This window comes from Hyla sarda, chromosome 9 (assembly GCF_029499605.1).
Source record: "Hyla sarda isolate aHylSar1 chromosome 9, aHylSar1.hap1, whole genome shotgun sequence".
Taxonomy (NCBI): domain Eukaryota; kingdom Metazoa; phylum Chordata; class Amphibia; order Anura; family Hylidae; genus Hyla; species Hyla sarda.
In genome coordinates, this window is record NC_079197.1 from 42,283,903 (window position 1) to 42,302,958 (window position 19,056).

General features: G+C 42.6%; 1 protein-coding gene across 3 annotated transcripts in view; it reads left to right on the forward strand.

Moving 5' to 3' along the window:
• Positions 1–19,056, forward strand: part of LOC130290247 (uncharacterized) — a 66,968-nt gene that overhangs the window by 21,623 nt on the left and 26,289 nt on the right. For all 3 annotated transcript variants that reach the window (XM_056537595.1, XM_056537597.1, XM_056537596.1), the window contains 3 exons: positions 9,788–9,895; positions 11,024–12,655; positions 12,779–12,878. In XM_056537595.1, coding sequence (XP_056393570.1) covers positions 9,788–9,895; positions 11,024–12,655; positions 12,779–12,878 — 1,840 coding nt within the window. The remainder of the gene's footprint in view (positions 1–9,787; positions 9,896–11,023; positions 12,656–12,778; positions 12,879–19,056) is intronic.

Genomic DNA, 19,056 nt, shown 5'->3' on the forward strand with positions numbered 1-19,056 from the left:
ACTTTCCATGCATGCTGGGAGTTTTGCAACAGCTGAAGGCACCCTATTTGGGAATCACTGGTGCAAAATACCCCTATGTCCATCCCTATGCAAATTTAGGCCTCAAATACGCATGGTGCTCTCTCACTTCAGAGCCCTGTCGTATTTCAAGGCAACAGTTTAGGGCCACATATGGGGTATTTCTGTACTCGGGAGAAATTACAAATTTTGGGGGGCTTTTTCTTCTTTTATCCCTTATGAAATGGTAAAGTTGTGGTCTACTCCAGCATGTTATTGTAAACATTTTTTATTTTTTACAGTAACTTGCTGGTGTTGCCCCATACTTTTTATTTTCACAAAAAGGAAAAAAAGACCCCCAAAATTTGTAACGGAATTTCTCCTGAGTATGGAAATACCCCATATGTGGACGTAAAATGCTCTGCGGGTGCACAACAAGGCTCAGGAGTGAGAGCGCCACATACATTTGAGGTGATTTGCACAGGGGTGGCTGATCGTTACAGCGGTTCTGACATAAACACAAAAAAAAAAACACCCACATGTGACATTTTGCAAACAACACCCCTCACGGAACGTAACAAGGTGTATAATGAGCCTTAACTTCCCACAGGTGTTTGAAGAATTTTCGTTAAAAATGAAAAAAAAAATTTTTTCACTGAAATGCTGGTGTTATTCCAAATTTTTCATTTTCAGTTTGTGACCCCATTTCTTCTGAGTAAGAACATACCCCATATGTGGATGTAAAGTGCTCTGCAGGCGAACTACAGGTCTCAGAAGAGAAGGAGCACCATTGGGCTTTTGGAGATAGAATTTGGCTGGAATTGAAGGCCATGTGCATTTACAAAGCCCCCCATGATGCCAGAATGGTGGAACTCCCCCACGTGTGACCCTATTTTGGAACTACACCCCTCACAGAATGTAATAAGGGGTACAGTGAGCATTTACACCCCACAGGTGTCTGACAGATATTTGGAACAGTGGTCCATGAAAATGAAAAATTTTATATTTAATTTGCACAGCCCATTGTTCCAAAAGTTTGTCAAACACAAGTGGGGTGTAAATGCTCACTGCACCCCTTATTAAATTCTGTGAGGGGTGTAGTTTCCAAAATGGGGTCACATGTGGGGGGGTCCACTGTTCTGGCACCTTGGGGGCTTTGTAAACGTACATGACCTCCGACTTCCATTCTGAACAAATTCTCTCTCGAAAAGCTCCTTTTCCTCTGAGCACTGTAGTTAGCTCGCAGAACACTTGATGTCCACACATGGGGTATTTCCATACGCAGAAGAAATGGGGTTACAAATTTTGGGGTACATTTTCTCCCATAACCTATCTTTTTTTTTTTTTATTTACACATCCGACTTTAGCGAAACGTCGTCAAACACCTGTGGGGTGTTAAGGCTCACAGTGTGCCTTGTTACGTGCCTTGAAAACCATTTCAGCAAAATTTGCTTTCCAAAAGCCAAATGTGACTCCTTCTCTTCTGAGCATTGCAGTGCGCCAGCAGAGCACTTGACGTCCACATATGGGGTATTTTGGGGGCATTTTCTCCTATTACCTCCTATTACCTCATTTTAGTGAAAACATTTTTTTTTCATTTACACATCCGAATTTAACAAAAAGTTGTCAAACACCTGTTAAGGCTCACTGTACCCCTTCTTACGTGTCTTGAGGGGTGTAGATTCCAAAATAGTATGCCATGTGGGTTTTTTGTTGTTGTTATGGAACCATAGGGACTTCCTAAATGTGACATGCCCGCATTTCAGCAAAATTCACTCTCCAAAATCCCTTTGTCGCTCCTTCGCTTCTGAGCCCTCTAGTGCACCCACAGAGCACTTTATTTTCACATATGAGGTATTACCTTATTCGAAAGAAATTGGGTTATACATTTTGGGGGGCATTTTCTCCTTTTACCCCTTGTAAAAATTAAAAAACTGGGTCTACAAGAACATGTTAGTGTAAAAAATGGAGATTTTGAATTTTCTCTTTCAATTTGCCGCTATTCCCGTGAAACACCTAAAGGGTTAACAAACATTCTGAATATCCTTTTGTATTCATTGATGGGTGCAGTTTTTATAATGTGGTAATGTATGGGGTATTTCTAATATGAAGACCCCTCAAATCCACTTCAAAACTGAACTGGTCCCTGAAAAATTCAGATTTTGAAAATTTTGTGAAAAATTGGAAAATGAACTGCTGAACTTTGAAGCCCTCTGATGTCTTCCAAAAGTAAAAACATGTCAACTTTATGATGCAAACATAAAGAAGACATACTGTATATGTGAATCAATATATAATTGATTTGGGATGTCCATTTTCCTCACAAGCAAAGAGCTTCAAAGTTAGGAAAATGCAAAATGTTAGAATTTTTCATGACATTTTTGAATTTTTTACCAAGAAATGATGCAAGTATCGACAAAAATGTACCACTATGATAAAGTAGAATATGTCATGAAAAAACTATCTCGGAATCAATTTCATAAGTAAAAGCATCCCAGAGTTATTAATGCTTAAAGTGACAGTGGCCAGATGTGCAAAAAATGCTCTGGTCCTTAAAGCCTACCCGTCAGATCCAACAATAAAATATTTTTTAAATATATCACTCAGTACCTAATCCTGACCATGTACATCTAATTTTTTTTGTGTCTAGCAGCTTTATTATTTTTTTTTTTTACACTTTTAATTTATCTCACTTGTCTGAATTCCTCTCAAAGGGAGGGGGCACGGCCTCACTGTACAGGTCTCCACCCCCTCCCTCAGTATGCTGTCTGCACATCTTCCCTAGCATTAGCAAAACTACAACTCCCAGCTTGTTCTCACTGATAGTAGCAGGACACAAGCTGACAGTGGGAGGATTTTTCCTCCAGCTGTGAGCCCTGCGCTATTAGTCAAGGAAGTGTGTCCATGATATAGGTGAGGATGCATGGACACAGCAGGACTAGTATGGGTCCAAGTAGGCAGGGGGGGGGATGTTGTTTGAATGGCTTTTTCAGTTTGAAAACTTATTGGTTTTGCATGCTTTACAACATATCAAACGTTTTTGTGTCTGACAGTGCCCATTTAAGGCCAAAATGACCTCAGTCCTTAAAGGACAACTGCAGCGGTATGACACTTATCCCCTATCCACAGGATAGGGGATAAGTGTTTGATTGCGGGGGGGCCGACCGCTGGGAACCCCTCGATCTCCATTAAGGGGCGCCGCCATTAGCGCTCATGGTGACGTAGCGTCGACCTAGAGGTCGACAGTGACGCCCCGTCTCCTCCCCGTCCCCATACAGTTCTATGGGGGAGACGGGGAGGCACGAACGCTGCCTCCCCGCCTCTCCCATAGAGATGTATGGAGGAGGCGTGCCGGCTGCAACGTTATGCTGCGGCTTACACGCCCCCTGCACGGGACAGCCGCGGCCCAATATAGGAGATCACAGGGGGTCCCAGCGGTCGGACCCCCGCGATCAAACACTTATCCCCTATCCTGTGGATAGGGGATAAGTGTTAATCACGCTGCAAATGTCCTTTAAGGGGTTAAAAGGCCTTTAAAAAAAAAGATGAAGTGATCTGAACATTTTCATCCAACACACCTACACCACATGTCCTTTAACCGCAATCTCTTTATTACAGCTCAGTTTCACCTTACTCCACAAGTTTCACATCTCGAGGTGAATGTGTCAGCTCGTCTTGCAAGCCACGTCCCTCCCACAAGCCACGCCCCCACAAAGCCATGCTCCCTTCTATTTTTAGCCTACCATCTCTTCATCACAGGTCAGCACTGCCTGGATGGGATATAGAGTTAGAATATGAGGACAGAATATGAGGACAGGCTATGTGGAAAGGATATAAGGACGGGATATGTGGACAGGATATGAGGACGAGATATAGGGATGGGGAGATTAACTAGGGATTTGAGGACGGGGTATGAGGATGGGATTTGAGGTCAGAATTTGAGGACGGTATTGTGACAGACTGACTCTGCCAAAAGTGACTTCTCCTTCCGGATGACAAGCCCCAGCCTATCACAGGCAATATCTCCAGGCAGAACTAGAGATTATTGCATCCTTGTACAAAAAGACCCAGACAACACCAGTCTTCAGGTATAAAATCAGAACTCTTTATTGAGGAACAAGTGTCTTCTTTTATAGGAAGGACATCACAGGGGGAAGGGTCAGTAAAGACAATAAAGGTGACAGATAGTCTGGGAGCTAATCCAACAAAGGTAATCCAGGTGACAGGTAGTCTGTGAGATAATTCAATAAAGGTAATCCAGGTGACAGATAGTCTGGTAGATAATCCAACAAAGGTAATTAGCTCTCCCTAACAAAGGTGTATTGTGCACAGAAAGGCCCTCATTTAAGAAAATCGGATTGTAAGTCTATCTTGCTTTCTTACCCGACTGCTTTTTCCCCCTGGTATTTATTATTATGTCGCATCCTGTTTGTCGCACGTGGGTTTTGTTGGTTTTGGTTTCCAACTCCTCTGAGCTGTCGGGAAAAAATCCACAACAATTCAACAAATTCGGGTTGGAAACCTTAATAAATACGTGGGAAAGCTCAGAAATGTCGGGTAACGCCCCTTTTTCGGGTTTGGGAGAATCCACATCGGGTCCGTCGGGAAAAAATGTCGCATCGTGTCGCAGACTGGCGCACGATGTCTGCGACATGGCGCAGACAAAGATGCGACAAAAAAAACAGACAAAAGAGGTCGGGTTTAGAATAGTAAATGAGGGCCAAAGTTTATGAAAACATAAAAGTATTTTAACTCTGAGCTTTATGTCACTGGACAACATAAACTGAGGGGTACAAATAGTGATGTCCTAAAGTCCATCCAGGTAGATAGGGTGACTCTAGGATCCGTCACAGGTATATATTGCTTTTCCTGTCCCACAAGATTTAGGTAGGAAGACTGGGCAACGTTGAGTAGCAATACATCCCAATGTGGGAGAAGAGAACCTATCTCTTTGCTTACTGGTCCCCTGGATTAACCTGTTGGGGACGAAGGGCGTTTGCATACGCCCTTGCATCCTGGTACTTAAGGACGAAGGGCATATCCATACGCCCGTGGGAATTTTTGTCCCCGCCGCGCACCTGGCGGGGACCGGACCGGGGTGACTGCTGATATCGATCAGCAGGCACCCCATGCAAATGTCCAGGGGGTCATTAGACCCCCCCCCCCATGTCGGCGATCGGCGCAAATCACAAGTGAATTCACACTTGCGATTTGCGCCGATTCCGGGTCACACGGGTCTATGGTGACCCGGTGACCCGGAATATAAGGGGGATCGTGGTTGTCTAAGACACCTACGATCCCCCTGAAGGGATAGGAATGAGGTGGCAGGGGTGCCACCCCTCCTATCCCTGCTATTGGTGGTCTAGACGCGACCACCAATAGCAGATCGGGGGCGAGGGGGTTAACTTTCGCTTTCCCCATCCTGCCCACCCACAATAGGCAGGGCAGAACGGGGAAGTGAAGGGGACCGGGTGCCGAAGATCACTTACCCATCCGGAGGCAGCGGGACGCGATCGGCTGCGGTGATCGGCGTGGGCGGCATGTCGTGCGGCGGAAGAGGATGGCTCCCTGGATCCTACGGAAGCCGGTAAGTTGCCTAGCAACATCTGGAGGGCTACAGTCCTAGACTTTAGCCCTCCAGATGTTGCAAAACTACAACTCCTAGCATGCCCAGACAGCTGTTTGTGCATGCTGGAATATGTAGTTTTGCAACAGCTGGAGGGCTGCAGTTTGAGACCACTATACAGTGGTCTCTAAACTGTATCCCTCCAGATCTAGCAAAACTACAACTCCTAGCATGCCCAAACAGCTCTTTGCTGTCTGGTCATGCTGGGATTTGTAGTTTTGCAACATCTGGAGGGTCACAGTTTGGAGATCACTGTGCAGTGGTCTATAATCTGTAGCCCTCCAGATGTTGCAAAACTGCAAATCCCAGCATGCCCAAACAGCAAACAGCTGTCTCGTCATGGTGGGAGTTGTAGTTGCGTAACCTCCAGCTTTTGCATAACTACATCTCCCAGCATGCCCTTAGGCGATCAGTACATGCTGGGAGTTGTAGTTTTGCAACAGCTGGAGGCACACTGGTTGGAAAATACTGAGTTAGGTAACAGAACCTAACTGAAGGTTTTCCAACCAGTGTGCCTCCAGCTGTTGCAAAAGTACAACTCCCAGCATGCACGGTCTGTCAGTACATGCTGGGAGTTGTGGTTTTGAAACAGCTGGAAGTTTGCCCCCCCCCCATGTGAACGTACAGGGTACATTCACACAGGCAGGTTTACAGTAAGTTTCCTGCTTCAAGTTTGGCCTGCGGCAAATTTTTCGTCGCAGCCCAAACTCCTAGCGGTAAGCTCACTGTAAATCTCCGCCAGTGTGAATGTACCCTAAAAACACTACACTACACTAACACATAATAAAGAGTAAAACACTACATATACACCTCTTACACTGTCCCCCCAATAAAAATGAAAAACGTATTGTACGGCAGTGCTTCCAAAACGGAGCCTCCAGCTGTTGCAAAGCAACAACTCCCAGCATTTCTGGACAGCCACTGACTGTCCAGGCATGCTGGGAGTTTAGCAACGGCTGGAGGCACCCTGTTTGGGAATCACTGGCATAGGATGCCCCTATATCCACCCCTATGCAATCCTTAATGTAGTCCTCAAATGCGCATGGCGCTCTCTCATTTCTCTTTCCCCGCATCCGGTGAGTCACCCAGCCATTTTCCTACAACGGTTCGTCCAGATTTATTATTATGCTTTTTCCTTTACATTGTATATTGATTGTCATGTACAGCATCACCATAGTGCATCTCTGTTTGGCGCAGTGTCCATAGAATTATTCATTTTTTCTTATTAATGCTAGAGTCCTGTTGGTGAGCATTTTGCTCCCTATTTATCACCATGCATTCGCTGTGATATGATTGATATGATTTACTTTATTATTATTATGCCTCATCTCTTATATTGATTTGAACCAGTTTTTGTTTGATATGACCAGATCTACCTCTTGTTCTGAGTTTTGTGTATTTTGCTGTAGATCAACTATTGTTATGGACAATTTATTTGTATACATTATACTGTATACTGATGTTACGCTGTCTTACATAGGTTTGAGGAAGGTCATTGTCGACCGAAACGTCACATAATTTTGGATTGCAAGAATAAAATTTACCCTTATTTTCACCACAAGTGGAGTGCTATGTTATCATTTCTTTCATTTCGGAGCCCTGTCGTATTTCAAGGAAACAGTTTAGGGCCACGTATGAGCTATTTCCGTAATCAGTAGAAATTGCAATACAAGTTTTGGGGGGCTTTTTCTACTTTTACCCCTTATGAAAAGGAAAAGTTGGGGTCTACACCAGCCTGTTAGTGTAAAAAAATAAAAATGTTTACACTAACATGCTGGTGTTGCCCCATACTTTTTATTTTCACAAGCAGTAAAAGGAAAAAAAGACCCCCACAATTTGTAACGCAATTTCTCCTGAGTACAGAAATACCCCATATGTGGGCGTAAAATCCTCTGCGGGCGCACAACAAGGCTCAGGAGTGAGAGCGCACCATGTACATTTGAGGCCTAAATTGGTCATTTGCACAGGGGTGGCTGATTTTACTGCGGTTCTGACATAAATGCAAATACCCATATGTGACCCCATTTTGGAAACTACACCCCTCACGAAATGTGACAAGGGGTATAGTGAGCCTGAACACCCCACAGATGTTTGACGAATTTTCATAAAATTTAGATGGGAAAATTAAAAAAAAAAATGTTTTCACTAAAATGCTGGTGTTACCCTAAATTTTTCCTTTTTCACAAAGGAAAATAGGAAAAAAAAGGCCCCCAAATTTGTAACCCCATTTCTTCTGAGTAAGAACATACCCCATACGTGGATGTAAAGTGCATTGCGGGCGAACTACAATGCTCAGAAGAGAAGGAGCGACATTGGGATTTTGAAGAGAAAATTTGTCCGGAATTGAAGGCCACGTGTGTTTACAAAGCCGCCATAGTGCCAGAACAATGGACCCCCCCACATATGACCCCATTTTGGAAACTACACCCGTCATGTAATATATTAAGGGGTGCAGTGAGCATTTACGCCCCACATGTGTCTGACAGTTTTTTGGAACAGTGGTCCGTGAAAATGAAAAATTCCACTGTTCCAAAGATCTGTCAAACGCCAGTTGGGTGTAAATACTCACTGCACCCCTTATTAAATTCTGTGAGGGGTGTAGTTTCCAAAATGGGGTCACATGTAGGGGGCTCCACTGTTCTGGCACCACAGGGGGCTTTGTAAACGCACATGTCCCCTGACAATCATTCCAAACGAATTCTCTTTCCAAAAGCTTAATGGCGCTCCTTCTCTTCTGAGCAGTGTAGTTCGCCCGCAGAGCATTTTACGTCCTAATATGGGATATTTCCATACTCAGAAGAGATGGGGTTACAAATTTTGGGGGGCATTTTCTCCCATTACCCTTTTTAAAAATTGTAAATTTTGGGAAAAAAATGCACTTTAGTGAAAATTTTTTTTTCATTTACACATCCGATTTTAGCGAAAAGTCTTCAAACACCTGCAGGGTGTTAAGGCTTACTGTACCCCTTTTTACGTGCCTTGAGGGGTGTAGTTTCCAAAATGGTATGCCATGTGGGGTTTTCTGCTGTTCTGGCACCATAGGGGCATTCTAAATGTGACAAAAAACATTTCAGCAAAATTCACTCTCCAAAATTCCATTGTCGCTCCTTCCCTTCTGAGCCCTCTACTGCGCCCGCCAAACACTTGACATACACATATGAGGTATTTCCTTACTTGAGAGAAATTGGGTAAAAAATTTTGGGGGGCTTTTTCTCCTATTATCACTTGTAAAAATTCAAAAACTGGGTCTACAAGAACATGCGAGTGTAAAAAAAATTATTTTCACCTTCACTTTGCTACTATTCCTGTGAAACACCTAAAGGGTTAAAACACTTACTGAATGTCATTTTGGATACTTTAAGGGGTGTAGTTTTTATAATTGGGTCATTTGTGGGGTATTTTTCATTTGAAGGCCCTTCAAATCCACTTCAAAACTGAACTGGTCCCTGAAAAATTCAGATTTTGAAAATTTTGTGAACAATTGGAAAATTGATGCTGAACTTTGAAGCCCTCTGATGTCTTCCAAAAGTAAAAACATGTCAACTTTATGATGCAAATATAATGTAGACATATCGTATATGTGAATCAATATATAATTTATTTGGAATGTCTATTTTCCTTACAAGCAGAGAGCTTCAAAGTTAGAAAAATGCTAAATGTTCAAATTTTTCATCAAATTTTTGAATTTTTCACCAAGAAATGATGCAAGTATAGACGAAAATTTACCACTACCATAAAGTAGAATATGTCACGAAAAAACAATCTCGGAATCAAATTTATAAGTAAAAGCATCCCAGAGTTATTAATGCTTAAAGTGACAGTGGTCAGAATTGCAAAAAATGCTCCCGTCCTTAGGGTCATAATGGGCTCCGTCCCCAAGGGGTTAAATGAGTGAGGTGAGACACTGCGCTTGCCTACAATACAGCCTGAAATTTTCTCTCTCAAGAGTGTTGCTGGTGCAGGAAAGGGACTTTGTATATAGCCAAACCTTGATCTGTACAACAACCACATAAGCTCACACTGATTAACACAATTTATATTTTACTGTATAATACATACTATTTAAAACCTCTATTGAATAACACATACTAATGTTTAGCCAAAGTTCATTGGTACATTTATTTTAACAGACTCATAAATGTTCTTTCTCCCTTCTGTTTCTAGGCACCATGCTGCTTGCTGTATACAACTACAATTCACCAAGAGCACTGGTAACCAGGTCAGCGCTCGGAACTGTACTTATTATACTTTGTGTGGTCTTAGCACACATAGGTAAATATTAAGAATTCTTTATTTAGTGAAAAGAACTAATTAGCAAAATAACAATTAAATAATATCCTATCTAGCAGGAGGGTCAATATTTTGCACTGTACAGTTTCTCCAGTGCAGTGTAAGCCTTTTATTTGTTATACTTTGTGCTAGACAGTAACATCTATACCTAGAATATCTGATGCTTCTCACACCACTGATGATAATTCTCACACCACTATTTATCAGTTATATCTAAACCTGAATTTTCATAGGATTAAATGCACAATAGCCACTATAGCAAAGGGATCACTTATATACATGGGCTCAGCAGCACACTGTCATTTATCATGAGAAACATTGTTGCATCAGAACTGTATGATACATGATAGGCTTATATTCACCTGCTCAGCAGACAGTATTACACATGACAATATTCAGGTAGCCCCCAGTAAACAGGCAGTCCCCTTTAAAGGGGTACTCTGCTGGAAAACATCTTATCTCCTATCTTTGGATAGGGTATAAGATGTTTTCCAGCGGAATACCCCTTTAATAGGCAGGCAGTCCACCAGGAGACAGATATTCTCCCCAACAGGCAGGTAGTCCCCTTTAAAAGGCAGGTAGTTCACCAGTAGGCAGGTAGTCCCCTCAGTAGGCAGATAGCCCCCAGGAGGCAAGTAGCCACATAGTAGGTTGGTAGTCTCTCCCCAAGTATGCAGTTACTTCCCCTCATTAGCCAGCTAGTCCTCTCATTATCCATGTAGCCCCCCAGTAAGCCATCAGTCCCCCAGTAGGCAAATAGTTATTTCCATTAGGCAGGTGGCCCCATTGGGGGCAGAGTCATTTGTTCCCTCACTGCCCCCCATTCCTTAAACTGTGATCCTCAAATAATTTAATCTTGTTATAAAATGATGTGGCCAGAGACTTACATGAAAACTACAGTCAATATGAAATATATATGTTAAAAAAAAACTTTGTGTACAAGCTCTACAAAATATTTATTGTTATTGTAGGCATAGATCATTGTAAGTGGGTTAAGTGACTTTCAGGATTGGATGGTAAAAACATAATTGAAAGATATTTTAGATTCAAGTAGTTTTGGAACAGCACAATTCTTCTATGTTCTATTATTTGTCATGCCTTTTCTTTTAGGAATCCAGAAGCAGTTCAGTCCTCATCCTCTGGTCTTAACATTATGTATGACTGTGTCAGCACTTTGGAGCAATACGGGCATTTTACAGCTCTTAGTAGACAATAAGATCGTGTCAGCTTCAGATCAGTTTTGTGAGGCCATATTTCCTGGTTTACTTGCCATTTCCTGTGCCTTTCTCACAATCGGATGTGTTGGGACGCTTCACAATCAAGGGCCCGTACCCCTTATGTCCTTTGCCCTAGGATTAGCTAACATCCATGTACTTGCAATGTGTAATGACCAAACACTCGGTCCATCAGGTATTGGATGTAACTTTATGATTGTGACAACTATCAGTTTATATCTTGTGGCATTAAGATTTTGGAATATTTTGCAAAAAAAACCTGCCCCCCAGGTTGTGAATCGTGTCCATTCCAAAAAGTATTTATCAAGAAACCATCTTATTGTGACCGGAATTATGACTAATATGGTGTCCTCTAGTGTGGTCTGTGGAAAGCTTATTGGAACCACTAATATTCAATTCCTTGGCCATGCCCATTGGATGTTTACATCAGCAACATACCAACTCATAGTCTCCATTGCGTCATTTTGTGCCTCGGACATATTAAATGCAGCATTCTTCAGCTTTCTGTCCATCCTAAAGTTTGCAGAAGGGTATTCATTTTTCTATCAGCCTAACATAACAAATGTCCAATTGCTTCCCCTACCTTTCATGGTTGTGTTTGCAGTCCTTTTTGGTATTTTGGCTTTCATGATGTCTCTGAAAAACCTATACTTTGGCATATATACTTTACTCTATGCCGCATACTGTGCTTCTTTAACTCTTCCAAGTGGCATTAACCATATTGCACCACAAGTGATCAGCTTGATCATCTTCATAGCTTCGGTAGCCTACATGTTTCTAAGGCTTTACTTCTCAAAGGCGGAATTCAAAACCCCCCAAAGACACGGTCTGATGGAGATGATGAATTCCTGCCTTCGATTTCTTAAGGTAAAACAAATGAAAATGATTTTCTGTTTGTATGCTGATGGCTTTAGATTCAAGGAGGTGGATGCCATCGGCCATGCATTTAACACCCTTGCAGTTTTTTCTATCATTATTGAAACAAAAGCTTCTTTCATTTTAGTCATTGTGGTGGGAATCATGGTTCTCATAGCTGGCTTACTGTCTGCATCTGCTGGTAAAACCATAGAGAGCAGCGCCTTCCTCTTTTATGGAATCTGGTGGATAACTTTTGGAACAGAGAGATACTTCTGCTTATCTGTGTCGGTGAAGGTGTTCTATGTGGCACTGGGGATAATATGCTTTCTAGTATTACATGGCTTTATCACTGTTTGCATGATCATGCTAAACAAAGTTTGGTTCATAAACTCCTTATTTTTTGAGGGTCTCCTCTTAATAATTCTACTGAGAACATTTTCTATTGTAAAATGGGAATGCACTGTTGTTTTTAGTGTTCTCTTTGGTGTTGTAAGCTTCTACTGCTTTCTGGCTTCCATACTTAATGGGACTGTAGAGACTCCCCATCTCCCTTGGGGTGAACCATTCCTAAAGAATCCACTGTTGATGCAGGGTCACATGCCGTGCACGCTTCCCGCAAAAAAAGTCTCCTCAGTTAAAAAGATTGTAGGTAAGTGATTGCTTGTTTATTTAAATTTTTTTTTATGAACAATTTTAATAATACGTATTATTGACTAAGACTAAAATGTCCACTCAAACATGGTGGCCAATCTGTTTATTCTCTGTGTTACAGATATTATGAGAAAAGGAGGCATTTGTGTTATTCCAGCAGATGAGGGATATGTTATTGCATCGGCTTGTCAATTCCCAGACTCGGTGCAGAAACTCTCCAAGTAAGTAGAATGTCTAACTTTGCTTTCTATCAGTATTAAATCGAGGAGTACAGTAATCAATGAAAAGCAAAAGAAATGTTCAACGTGCAATACATTTCTTATAATACAGAGGGATGAACACCTAGCTCTTACAGCTACAATAACTAGACCCACAAAGCTTACATAAAGGGGGGGATTTATCATTCCAAAATCTGAGACAAATGGCAAAAAAAAAAAAAAAGAAATAACATATTTTGTGCACAAGCTTCAGCTGTTCACAAACAATATGCTATTTTTTTTGTCAGTTTTGCATTACGCTTGCAGAGTCGGTGTGGCTTGTGTGGAAGGGGTGTGGTTTGGCATACATGGGTGTGGCCGTCCTCTTTTCCAAATTTACTGCAGTTTTGTAAATTTCCTCCTATGCACCTTGATAAATCCAGCAAACACCTATGCTGGCAAGAGATTGGTTTAGATTGGAATGTGAGCTGTTGGTCTTGATAAAATCCCCACCCCCTATGTATACTGAATAGAAGAAGCCAGGGTTTTTTTTTTTTTTTTTTTTTTTTTATTGAATGCTGTCATGGTAGATCCTGTTCTTACTCCTGCAAGTCTGCGCTGTTAAAAACACCAGAAACTCCACAAAGAGAGAGTAGTCTGCAGCACTTATATTGCTATATAGAATGCAAAAAACTGACAGGCCCCATTAAAATGAATAGTGTGGTATCCCAAATGCCTGTGGTATTAACACAGTTCACATAGATTAAAGTTTATTTTGTGTTCATGGGGCCACTGCTATTGCCCTCCCACTACCTTTGCCCCATTGCCCCTGATGATACTACATTTTATGTGGTGAAACATGTTGGGCTGGATCTTTGTTTTCTGTTTTTATATCAGCAAAGATCCAGATGGTTATTATTGTGATGCGTACCTGCAGGCCTACACAGTTAAATCAATGGTGATTATTATTTGTTGACAGTTGGTCTGAACTTTGACAAAAAGTTTGGTTTACGACTGAACTAGTTTGGTCCAAACTCCAAATTCACAGATAGCCTAAAACTGTTGTATAACACTGTCAAAGAGGTAACCTAGATGAACCCAAGGACCACAGGTTTTAAAAAAAAATGTACCCCATTTTAAGGAGTAGCAACAGAATTAGCATCTAAAAAGGGAACAAAAGTGACACACAAGCCTCCATGCACAGCTTTTTCACAACTTTAAGTATACCACAAAAAAAGACTGGCACAGTTAAAGGGGTTATTCACCATAAGGCGATTTTGGCACTTACCTGTCAGAAATTAATTGACATGCTTAGGAAGGATCCGTGCTTGTCTTGGAGCTAAATGGCTATGTTGTGAGATTACCATAATGCTGTGGCTTTTTGTAAAATGGCTATTTGCTGTTGGAGTTCCCTCCCTCCAACTACAAGTCCCATGATTCCTTGTTTGTAAGTATGAGGTCACTTTTCTCCCTTCCACATATCAGTCACCCCACCCATTGACGCACAGGTGTGCTGTCTTCCATGCTGTGCTGTAATCAATAGACCTGTGTTTTCTGGTAAATCCTGAAACAACACTCATTTTGTATGCTGTTAAAAATAAATATCAGGGCAAAGATTGCATAAGAATTGCAAGACCACCATCAAACACAGGTACAGACACTATATTATAAACTACATTAACACTACAGCCCCTGTAGCATAATGGAATAAAAAAAATAAAATAAAAACTTTTAAATGGCAATGAAAAGATTTTGCACTGGTAAAACAGATGCAGAATGTTCTCTGCTGCTTTACTGCAATAATTATATATGTGTGGTAAAACTCCTATCTGTCTTGTTCACTGCTTAGTGTCCCTCTCAGAGATGTTCTTCTCCCACCTGCTATCATGGAAGCTATGTAGTGGCTTTGACATCACCCCCTTTACTGTCTCCTGATAGTCTTATAATGAATAGGAATGTAGAAAAGGTGTTCCCCTCAATAACGGCGCTGGTCCATGAATAGATGTATATGCATTTATTTTGACATTAAAAGCAACGCGTTTCAATGCCTGTCCGGTGAAAGTTATAAATGAAAAGACTAAAACACATTTATTTTAATCAAGTAACAATAATGTTATGTTTTAACAAATTAATGACACTACTAATCCTTCTCGAACTTCTATATGTTAATATGTTAAGCAAAACAAGAAAGATACATGACAGAATTTCTTATCATTGAGCTTCATTTTCCTCACATACGATAATGGAGGCTGCAATGTTTTATGTAAGCCTACAGTACATTGTCTTATATGACGAAATACAATCTGTTTGCAAAACACCAGCTAAACAAATTTGCACAGAACAGTGTCATTAAATTTAAGGCCAGAATGAAAAATATAAATCCTGATCCAAACGATTTGTGAAAGAAATGAATCTTGCAAGAACCAAAGCATATTAAGTGGTGTTATGCTGCCCCCACCTGACAATACATGGTAAAAAGTTTTCACTTTGCATCTATCATTTTGTAATGAATTATGAAACAGGACCGGTGCTATGAATGGCATATGACAGTGGGGGGGTTTAGATTTTGCATTGGGGCCAGGGAGTTTCAACTTATACCTCCTGGTGCAGGGCTAGGGATCAGGTTATATTGAGCTGGTGCCTGCTCTGGAACCTGCTCGTAGATAAGAAGGACCCATTAGTACCTTGTTTCTCCAAAAATAAGACCAGGTCTTATATAAATTTTAGTCACAAAAAACACACTAGGGCTTATTTTCAGGGTAGGGCTTATTTATTTACGGTATGTACTAGAGCTGGGCGGTATGACCAAATATGTGTATCACGGTATTTTTGCAACTTATGGCGGTTCCACAGTATATAACGGTATTTCTTTCACCACCACCCCCCCAAATCATGTGACCCGCGAGCGGTGTTCTGCTCCCCCCACCAAATCATGTGACCCGCGAGCGCTGTTCTGCTCCCCCCACCAAATCATGTGACCCGCGAGCGCTGTTCTGCTCCCCCCCCCCACCAAATCATGTTAACCGCCAGCACTGTTCTGCTCCCCCCAATTAATTATCAGCCCAGCGGGGTACTACTCACATATGTCACCCCAAGCACTGCCCTCCTCCTCTTTGTTGGGGGCTGCCGGCAATGGAACTCTATACTGTACGCCAGTGGTTTCCAACCTGCGGACCTCCAGCTGTTGCAAAACTACAACTCCCAGCATGGCCGGACAGCCAACGGCTGTCCGGGCATGCTGGGAGTCGTAGTTTTGCAACAGCTGGAGGTCCGCAGGTTTGAGACCACTGCTGTATGCTGTATCCCTATGCCTGGGCTGCAAAAGATAAAGAAAATAAACTTTAACTTACCTACGTCGGCCTCACGCTGGAGACGGGAACGTAGGACAGCCGTCAGCCTATCACCGGCCGGAGCGATGTCCCGCCCCGGCCAGTGATAGGTTAAACACACTGTCATGTAAGAAGCCGGCCAGAGCTCCTTACATGACAGTGGGCCCAGCCTATCACTGGCCGGGGCGGGACATCGATGCGGCCGGTGATAGGCTGAAGGCTCTGTAACGTTCCCATCCCCAGGAAGCAGCAAGAACAGCGGAGGGACCATAAGGCCGGTTCCTTAGCAACAGGGGAATGAAGGACGAAGGTAAAAGTTTGTTTTTTAATATTTGCAGCCCGGGCATTGTCTAGGTCAGTGGTCTTCAACCTGCGGACCTCCAGATGTTGCAAACATTTTGCAACATCTGGAGGTCTGCAGGTTGTAGACCACTGGTCTAGGTCTTATTTTCAGGGTAGGGCTTATATTTCAGCCCACCCCGATAATCCAGCTAGGGCTTATTTTCAGGTAAACACGGTAGCATGGATATCCCAGGCATTCCAGCTAAAACCTGTATTTTCAGTTTTGCCTATAATGTCTTTTAAAGAGGTGTGGCCCAGGGGTCTGCTGTGCCCTTGGCAATAATGCCCTTTGATGTCAGCACACAGGGCTTATCTGTGAAGGGCGACATGTGTGGAAATCCTTATGTGCCATGAATGGTGATTGGTGGTAGAACCTTTTCTGTCAAACTCACTGTGAGAGATTTATCTGTCCAGAGAAAATGTTGCCCATAGCAACATCTTTCATTTTTGAAAAGGCCACTGAAAAATTAAGAAGTGATCTGATTCGTTGCCGTGGGCAACTCAGCAACTTTTAGTCTGGACAGGTTTTGATAAATCTCCCCCATTGTCAGGTGAGATCTGTGTGTCAGTCAAACAGGGAGAAGATGTGACATCCCATCACCCTTTTGTGCCTCCAGCTGTTGCCACCCCCCCCCTTTCCTCGGCCTCGCCCGCCCCTGGCCTGCACCGCTCCAAGTATTCAAAATTACATTCAGTAAGTGTGTTAACCCTTTAGTTGTTTCACAAGAATAGCAGCAAAGTGAAGGAGAAAATTCAAAATCTTCATTTTTTACACTCGTATGTTCTTGTAGACCCAGTTTTTGAATGTTTACAAGGGGTAAAAGAAAAGAAATCATCCTAAAATTTGTAACCCAATTTCTCTCGAGGAAGGAAATATCTCATATGTGTATGTAAAGTGTTCGGCAGGTGCAGTAGAGGGCTCGGAAGGGAAGGAGCAACAATGGGATTTTGGAGAGTGAGTTATTCTGAAATGGTTTTTGGGGGGCATGTCACATTTAGGAAGCCCTTACGGTGCCAGAACAGTAAAAAAAAAAAAAAAAACACATGGCACACTATTTTGGAACTACACCCCTCAAGGAACATAACAAGGGGTCCAGTGAGCCTTAGCACCCCACAGGTGTTTGACAACTTTTTTCCCCAAATTACCCAAAGGGGTAATAGGAGAAAATGTCCCCCAAAATTTGTAACCCCATCTCTTCTGAGTATGGAAATACCCCATGTGTGGACGTCAAGTGCACTGCGGGCACACTACAATGCTCAAAAGAGGACTCACATTTGGCTTTTGGAAATTTTGCTGTAATGGTTTTTGGGGGGTATGTCACATTTAAGAAAAGCCAAAAAAAAAAAAAAACACATGGCATACTATTTTGGAAACTACACCCCTCAAGGAACGTAACAAGGTGTACAGTGAGCCTTAACACCTAACAGGTGTTTGACGACTTTTCAATAAAGTCGGATTATTAATTCTGCGAGGGGTGTAGTTTCCAAAATGGGGTCACATGTGGGTGAGGTCCACTGTTCTGGCACCACGGTTGTCTTTGTAAACACACATGGCCCCTGACTTCTATTCCAACCAAATTCTCTCTCTAAAAGCTCGATGGCACTCCATCTCTTCTGAGCATTGTAATGTGCCCGCAGAGCACTTGACGTCCACACATGGGGTATTTCCATACTCAGAAGAGATGGGGTTATAAATTTTGGGGGGCATTTTCACCTATTACCCCTTTTAAAAATGTAAAATTTTGGGGGGAAACTGCATTTTAGTGAATAAAAAATAGTTTTCATTTACACATCCAACTTTAATGAAACATCTGTCTAATCATGCTGGGAGTTGTAGTTTTGCAACATCTGGAGGGCTACAGTTTAGAGACCACTGTATAGTGGTCTCCAAACTGTAGCCCTCCAGATGTTGCTAGGCAACTCACCAGCTTCTGTAGTCTGCAGTTCCCCCATTCTGCCCTGACTACCGTGGGTGGGCAGAACGGGGGGAACCAAACTTTCACCCCCCCGCCCCCGATCTGCTATTGGTCGATCGCTTATGACCGAGCAATAGCAGGGATAGGAGCGGTGGCACCCCTGCCACCTCACTCCAATCCCTTCAAGGGAATCGATCCCTCTTATTTTCCAGGTCACCGGAGATCCGTATGACCCGGAATCGCCGCAGATCGCCGGTCTGCATTGACCGGTGATTTGCGATGATCACCGACATGGGGTCAAGACCCCCCTCGGCGATGTGTGCCGGGAAGCCTGCTGAATAATTTCAGCAGGCATCCCGGTCCAGTCCCCAACCGGCTAGCAGCGGGGTCTGGAATTCCCATGGGCGTACCTGTACACCCTGCATCCTTAACCCCTTAAGGACCGCGGGGTTTTCCGTTTTTGCATTTTAGTTTTTCCTCCTTGCCTTTAAAAAATCATAACTCTTTCAATTTTGCACCTAAAAATCCATATGATGGCTCATTTTTTGCGCCACCAATTCTACTTTGTAATCACGTCAGTCATTTTGCCCAAAAATCTACGGTGAAACGGAAAAA